This window comes from Sander vitreus, chromosome 12, assembly GCF_031162955.1.
Source record: "Sander vitreus isolate 19-12246 chromosome 12, sanVit1, whole genome shotgun sequence".
NCBI lineage: Eukaryota > Metazoa > Chordata > Actinopteri > Perciformes > Percidae > Sander > Sander vitreus.
In genome coordinates, this window is record NC_135866.1 from 13,302,957 (window position 1) to 13,311,248 (window position 8,292).

Here is an 8,292-nt window from a genome sequence, read left to right on the forward strand (position 1 = left end):
AGTAAAGGGAATGCCTTTACCGACGGGAATTTGTCTTTAACTAGCATTTTGTGCAGACTGTATTTACTGTATGTTTTGTTTTGTCATGGAATGAAATGTTACAAATAGACATGATGGAAATGCTTGTGAATTAAAAAAATAAAGAGTGATAAAGATGTGTTGTTGTGTTAAAGCGAGTGCTAAATTATAAAGTGATGATAAGTCTGAAAACTCTTTGATTAAAATACCAATATGATATTAAACAGTGCCTGCTCATAATTTATTCATTCATTTTCACATCATATAAATAATAAAAATGCAATTTGTTTGACTTGATAAATTAAGAAATAATTCAGAATGAATTACTGGTGGTTTGAAAAGAAATTTCCTTTCGGTACAGTAATCACTGTTTTTAGATCAAGAGCATTTTCAAATATGTATTGTATTATATTAGTTACTATACTACAACCCCTTCAAAAAATGTAACGTTTATGTCCATATGGGGCTATAATATCCCACTTATGTTGTTGAATAAGCTGCAGGTTTGTTACATTGAAGTCCTATTCTTTTTTTGTATGTGATTATTACAATATCCCTGTGGCTGGATTTTAATCAGATCAAATACTGCCCACAGTCTCAGAACATAATGAAGAAAACTCAGAGTACATTGTGCAGCACACTGTTTACTTTCTAATTACAATCCACCCAAATCACATAAATCATGTCCGCATCCAGTTTAGATCACTCTCAAAGGGTGGCGCTATCTGAAGGAGTTCAAGGCACAAAAGCAATCAGCCGAGCTCCACTGAGATGTGTCCATATTTAACCACCGTACGCACACACGGCGTTATGCAACAAGAATTTAGTCTCCATTGCTTTTAATCCCCTGTAGCAACTTAATCCTGGGGTTTAGCAAACTCTCCTCCTCAAGCCTCCCTGCTGCTATGAGAACACAGAGGAAAGGAGGAAGAGGAGATAAGAAAAGGAAACAAGGAAATATGGGAGCATGATAAAAGAGATTTGAGAATACAGTAAGAAACACAGATTGATAGGAGGTGATGAAAATTTAAAAAAATCTGATTTATAGATTTGCACTCATACATTGCAGAGAATGGAGCAGTGAACACCATGTTTTCAAAAATGCTGTTTCAAGGGTTAAAAGGTCAATCACAGCCTACTAAAGCTTCAGTAGTCAGGAGATAAAATGCAAGATGTAACTGCAGACTGCAGATTTGCACTGGTGGATTTGAACTAAGTGTAATTACTTAAGTGCTGTAGCCTACTTCAGTACAATTCTGAGGTACTCCTACTTTACCTGAGTATTTTCATTTAATGTGACTTCTACTCCACTACATTTATTTGACAGCTGTAGTTGTTCGACTCGCAACAACATTAAAAGGCTGCTTGCATGCTAATGCATCTGTAATATTATTAATAATAATACAATAATATATGACTGAAAGGTGCAATTCTGCTACATAACAGCTTTGATACATGTTGCTGATGATACTGTTCTTTATCATTTTGAATGTTGGACTTTAACTCACAATGTTAAATACATAGCAGTATTGCTGCTTTTCTTATGGATCTGGATTTACTTATTCCCATCACTGCAGATTGTATAATAATAGCAGCCCAATGAAAATCAAAGTAAATAAACTACACTTAGACATTAAATGTGCTCAACTGCTGAAGGGCTGGTCCATTCACAAATGTCAGACAAAATTGATAAACAGCTGGTTTGTTTGCTAGGTAGAGTAAAAATGGCTGGGAGGGAGGAAAGATGATTGATATGATTGTGATGACTGTGTCAGCATTGTTTTGGTACATTATGTTAGCTAATGTCTTCTGAAGATATATAAGGTATTGTCATTCATCAAGGTTAGCAGTTGGGTTACCATAGCCATCGACCTGTAGCAAAGAGTAATGATCTTACTGTAAGACAGAAAGTATCAGTCCCAAACTGTTAGGGGGCTTGGTAACTGTGCAGGACATTGCATAAATGCCAGAGGAATCTCCTCCTCACACATTGCTTAATCCAAAGTCTGGATTCAGTGTTATAAGGACAAATAATAATTTATTTGAGTCAGGGGTCAACCCTTGATATTCAATGTGAAAAATTAAATATTTCAGTTTTGCAGGCCGGGGGCGGTGTTACTATTTTAGGACACTGTTGGGTTGGATCATACTACATTGCATAGCCTTCAGTGTTCATTCCAAAGGACATGTTTGTTCCTTTTTAGCATGCCCCATAATTCATTAGGACACAGTTTTATTCTAATTTAGCTTGGAATTCTCCCACGAGGAGAATATTGTATCTCAAAATACCACTGTTAAAAGTGGTATTAGTTAAATCAATTCAAGGGAGGGATACAACTGGGATTTGTCTGTAGTTGTGTTGTGTTGATATGAGGATCCTACCTGACATTGTCATGGCGCTGGATGTAGATTTTGTGAAAGATCCTTTCTGGGGGCTTCAGGAAATCCTCTTTCATCTCCATAGCTACGTTCCTGGGCAACAGACTCATTAGCAGGCGCTCCTGAGTGTGTGTATGTGTGTGTGTGTGTGTGTGTGTGTGTGTGTGTGTGTGTGTGTGTGTGTGTGTGTGTGTGTGTGTGTGTGTGTGAAAGAGAGGGAGAGAGAGAGAGAAAGGATAAAATAAGTTTAAATATAGATTTCTACAGTCAAACACAGCAAAGTTATCATAGGACAAAGTGTTAGTAGCGATAAGAAATGCGCTAGACAAAAAGGCATGAAATCTAACAGAAATGAATAATGTGTCGAAATGACTCACGGTACAAGAGAGAGAGGGAGGTAGGGGGAAAAGGGAAAAAAACGACACACATCTAATTTTACCCATAGTTTCAGCAGAGTACAGGTGCCTGTACCTGTTTCTCATTCTCATCCTCCATCCGGAGTCTCTCTTCGATGCAGTTGCGAGCCTGCAGGAAGGCCTTCCTCTGGGCTCGTTCTGTCAGGATGCGCACAAACAGTCCTGACAGGTTGACACTGGTGAACATCACTGTGTTGGCAACCAACTGCAAACAGAAGAAAAAATAAAACATGAAACATACTGTTTTAATTGTTGTTAAAGACACATACAGTATAAAGGAAAACATTAAGAGATGCTGTGAAGAAGACTGTTGTATGTATTTATGTATGTCACTCTACATGCACATGCTTAAGAATGATGAAAGAAAAGTAAACTTCTCTTTTCATGTACAGAAAATAGTAATAATTTTATTGATATTCTGTTTTTACATTTGTACTATTGTGTGTGTGTGTGTGTGTGTGTGTGTGTGTGTGTGTGTGTGTGTGTGTGTGTGTGTGTGTGTGTGTTTGTTGATCTGTGAGGCAAGCTGCTGCTTACAGTCACAATAATCTATCCCTATTACATTTGGAGTATACACAGTATGTGACATCTTCCTATACGAGAGATGGGTGAAAGGGTGGTGGGGCCTAATAGTTCTCTATTTTTGGTCTGTGAGATTTAAGTATTTGAGAATCCTTGCTCTGGTTCATCCATCACAGCAGATGCACAGCAGCATGACTGCTTCAACCTTGTGCAGGACACAAAGTTTTTTTCTACTTGACTGAGTTTGGCTGGCTGTGACTTTGTACACAAACCAAACACAGTTCTACTAATATACTACTACTAACATATCCATCCTCATATCTTAGGTTATTCATCATGAGTGTATTCTACAGTTTGAGTCAATGGTGGAGCATATTTGACCTCAAAAGAAAATCTATAACAAATGACTTTACGCTTCACTTATAAACAACAACAACAACAACAACAACAAAAGATGTAACTTTGGGGCATTCATGTTTTTTAGTGGGCATCATAAATACACTGTCAAAGCTTCACATGATCTCAAATTTAACAAACTTCCATTGCCACAGACAGGCATGTTTCCCAGTCCAATGAATAATGGATTCCCGTTTTGGCAGTAGCAGTCAGTCATTGTGCTTGGCAGCAGTGCTGGCACGCATCAACATGTTCAAGCGATGCTCAAGTTACTTTACAGCCTCAAGTACGTAAATGTGGACATCTGAGATGATTGGTGTACAAAACTCCTCTGCTTATCTGTGGTGATAACCCCAATTTCTCTTCAGATGGCAATAACTGACCTCATTGCACTGTACTCACTTGTGCAGCTATCTTACCCATTCACTGTCAGTAAGAAAGCTCCTTGTAGTTTTACACAGTGAGGAAACTACATTTACATTGGTTTTTAATATGTAAAATTATGATTTTCAATATTTGTTAAAGTAGTGAAAGGATACATGTATAGCATTGTATTGTACAATAGGGCTTTCATTTATAATGCATGTTATTAGGCAGCAAAATAGAAGACAAACTCCCAGGGACTGGTTACATTGTTTATAGCAGTCATTATAGTCATTAGGTGTGAATGTGCTTTGGATTGGGATCTAATATAACAGTTGTTCATTGTTGTTGTTTTATATTTGTCCAATCCAAGCTTAATCTAGACATGCAAGGTTTTCAACTAATTCTATATAACATTTTATTACTCCCAACTCTTTGATGTACAAATGAAATGTGGCACTGTAAAAAGTAATATATATTCTTGACAGACACAATTAAAACATGTTCAGTAGATGACAGCAAAACTCACAGTGGAAGAGTAAGGAACTAGTAATAACCTATTTTTAAAGCAATATTATGTTTTTTTTTAGACATTAGACATTTCAGGTATATACTGAGCCATGAAAGCAGACGGTACTATAGGCTGAGCACCTGGGCCCTAGGTGGGTGGTTGGTGCAAGCCTGGGCCATGCAGGGTCATGCCACACAGCTCATCGCTAAGCTTAATGGATTAGCTATCTCTGGTAGTACAGCTAACACTGTCCTTCACATGGCAATGCAGGTATCTCATAGCCTACATACAGGAAAACAATCTCCTCTGCAAATACGCTGTCATCATCCGAGGGCGTGATGAACTGATCACATCTCTATTTCGTTTCCACGAAATGCACGATCTTCATGCCATATGCTGCACAGAGGCAGAAATGTTCCACTACCCCTGAAGGGTTTGACTGATGTGACATATCTTTTCCTCACCCCTGACAACAGTCAGAAATGTGAGTGTGTATGTTTTATTGTGATAGAAAAAGGTACATAGAGATACTGTACATTCACAGAGAGCAGTTTACCAATTCCTATTTCGGCTCGGACATGACATTAATGACTTTGCCCTCTTTTTCATAACAGCATATAGTGTGGTGAAAGTGTGGTGTGTGTGTGTGTGTGTGTGTGTGTGTGTGTGTGTGTGTGTGTGTGCCTGCCTCTGTTTGCCCTACTTCTGGTGCAAGCAGGATGTCACTATGGTTCTTCATTCCCAACCAGCTCCTTTTGGTCTGTGTCACATCGCCAGGGAAACAGTCATGGGCATGCAGACGGCTTTGCTCATTCATTTTTTATTTGTTTCTTTTCTTTTTAGGGGCCTACAAGTATGCATCACCACAGTTGTGGCCTATACACAGTAGTTCACTATTACTGAACCTCTGTAAATATGTAGACTTACTTACAGGTGCGATATTGTAGTAGGGAGGACAGGCAAAAGGTGATTAAGCAGAAATTCACACTGTCTCACTTTGTGTTTGTCCAGCAGACAGATCAAGCTTCTCATCTAAATTTCTTCTTCACGTCTGTGGCTGAGTTGACATGAGCTAGCCAGTCTTTTTTTGTAACCAAGAATTACACTTTGGTCAAATTTGATCAAAGCCTGAGCAAATCTTATCAAGTCTAACCACAGGGAGCTGTCCTTGGTGCTGAAATGAAGTCTAAATAGTGTGTTTCACTGCATTGGCCTACATTATTCTTGTTGTATTTAAAGTATAATGCACGTGTGCAGATGAAGGTAAAATAATGATGACATTTACAGTATATGCCTATTAATGGTAAAAAATAAATAAATAAAAATACAGCATACAAAGGCACCATAATTAACGTGTAGCACATACGTACCGTTCTCCATAGTTTCTGTGTTTTCGCTGTGACAGAAGTGGCAGTCACAATCAAATGCGAGATGGAGACCATTATTCCAAGCACAACCGCCAAGAGTGTCCGTACAGGTAGGAGCGCATAGGCGACGAAGGTGACCAGGATGAGCTGCCACACGCCTTGCTCCGGGGACGTCGGGGGCTCCATCCCCATCGCACCCAGCGAGAAGGGACAGCAGAGGAAAGAGAACGTGAAGCCGAAGAGTAGCGTCAGGTTAACAATCTGTTGTAGCTGAGTCACTTGCAGGTACTTGACATTGGTTACGATGAACAGGGAGACGAAGATGACACAGTGGACCGGATGGGACCCTTTGGAGATGGTGAGGCTGGGGCCAGACAGCAACTCCACCACGGCCAGTGTCGAGGACATGAAGATGAGGACGGCCAGGGCTTTGAGAGTGGACGTCTGCTCCAGCTTCAGGTTATAGTTCTGGAAGAGGGACTCGAGCTCCTTGCAGTCGAACTCGTCCTCACACGCGATGGTGGTCAAAGGGACGCCCGTTGGACAGTGACTTCTCTTTCGCCTGGTTTTGACTTTCTGAAACGGTATTTCCTCCATGTCAGGGCCATTCATAAACTGAATACCTGCTCACAGCTTAGGTCAAACGGAACACCGGATCCCACGCCGACACAGACCGGAGCCAACGGTAAAAGACGCGCACAGCAGGCTGGAGGCAGAGCGTCCCAAATAGCTGGAGACTGACCGGTGGCCACAGACGCGCTCCACACTATCCACAGGTTGAATTGTGTTCTTCGGCGAGATTAGCTAACAGAGAAACCTTCATGTCCCGGCTGTATTTGCACGCAAATATATCAAAAATATCAGTTTTTTTAACATTCGTTTGAGCGCCACATGAAGAGCAGTGCACACGACGTCTAGTTCAGATGGTAAAGCTTTTCGCAAGGCTCAGATAGGATCACGCCTGCGCATTATGAGGTGAAGATAAGACAGGTCTCAGCTACTGAACACACATTCAAAGCGATTTGGCTGGTGCGGCTGCAGAGCTCTTCTCACCAATGTGACAGAGCATGTGCATACATCGTCCATAATCCCAATGTCCTTTTCTTTTCCACCTACACATGACATGTTTCCATCATTAAAGCCTGCGCAATCAATTTTTATTTTCTACATATATTAATTAATTTAATGCTCTTCCTTTTCCTGTCTCCTTCACTCACACACACTAGGAGCAGAGTAAAATGCAGAATGAATACTGTTGTAGGCCTACTGTGTATCAATGTTTTCAGACCATGATTCATGGAATTCTCACTGAGCTGGCAGCTACTGTGTTTGGTTGGCACATGGGATAACATGCTTGCATACCATTCATCATATGATTTCCGTGTTGCCAGTGAGGCAGGCACCCTTACCATCAGCAACCTCTTGGCATTCAGGGGGTGGTGTTTCATTCATTACCATGGGAAGATTAGTCATCCGTCACAGGCTGCCTTTGCCATGACCTGTCAGTGCCAGAGAGGGTGTTAGAAAGTGACAGATGGATGGCCCATGCCAAAGTCCGGCCCTCTTACATGCTACCAGGACACCCGCATGCTTTCTGTTCCCCTTCCTGGCTCTCTCTCTCAGCCATTAGTACCCTAGCTTTCACTGATCTTATTCAGCTATTGAATGAGTGTATGCAGTCTGACAGGTAAACAGACAGAGAGAGAAATGGATCGAGTGTAGTGAATATAGAAACAGTATTTTGCAGCCGCCCAAATTCAGAGACAAAAAAAGAAGCAGTGCTATAAAAGACAAGTCTGGCCACAGAGAAGCATCAAAGCCAGTGTTTCATGAGAAAAATAAGACATTTTAACACATCTGAGAACAAAAAGCTCGAGTGAGTCGATGCTGTATTAGAGCTGACACAATTAGTTGATAAATCAAGCGGATTGACGAAGATTAATCTGCATTATTGAGCAAAAACAACAAATATTCTACGGTTGCAGCTTCTCAAATATGACGATCCTCTGTTCTTCTCTGATATTTAATGTAAACTGAATGTTTTTGGGGTTTGGACAATTTCGATTCCATTTTGGAAATGGCATTTTTCATCATTTTCTGACATTTTATAGACCAAACAATGATTCAAAAATAATCTATCAATCTATAATGAAATAATCAATAGTTCCAGCCCTAGTTGATATAAACTACTATAATCAAACTTGCAAAACGCTTGCTGTCACACTAAATGATTTGTCAGGATACTGTTGTGTCCACAACAGTGTCCCTTACCTTCCCCTCATGTCTGCCTGCCAGTCTCACTCCTCTGTGTTATCTATCT

General features: G+C 40.3%; 1 protein-coding gene across 3 annotated transcripts in view; it reads right to left on the reverse strand.

The window, feature by feature from the left end:
• The window catches only part of LOC144526380 (adenylate cyclase type 1-like), a 38,376-nt gene extending 31,792 nt beyond the window's left edge, over window positions 1–6,584 (reverse strand). For 2 of the 3 annotated variants that reach the window (XM_078263817.1, XM_078263815.1), the window contains exons 1-3: window positions 5,976–6,584; window positions 2,869–3,018; window positions 2,401–2,519 (exon numbers count right to left, since the gene is read on the reverse strand). In XM_078263817.1, coding sequence (XP_078119943.1) covers window positions 2,401–2,519; window positions 2,869–3,018; window positions 5,976–6,584 — 878 coding nt within the window. The remainder of the gene's footprint in view (window positions 1–2,400; window positions 2,520–2,868; window positions 3,019–5,975) is intronic. The other variant, XM_078263816.1, reaches the window with a different exon arrangement.
• Between the last annotated feature and the right edge of the window lie 1,708 nt (window positions 6,585–8,292).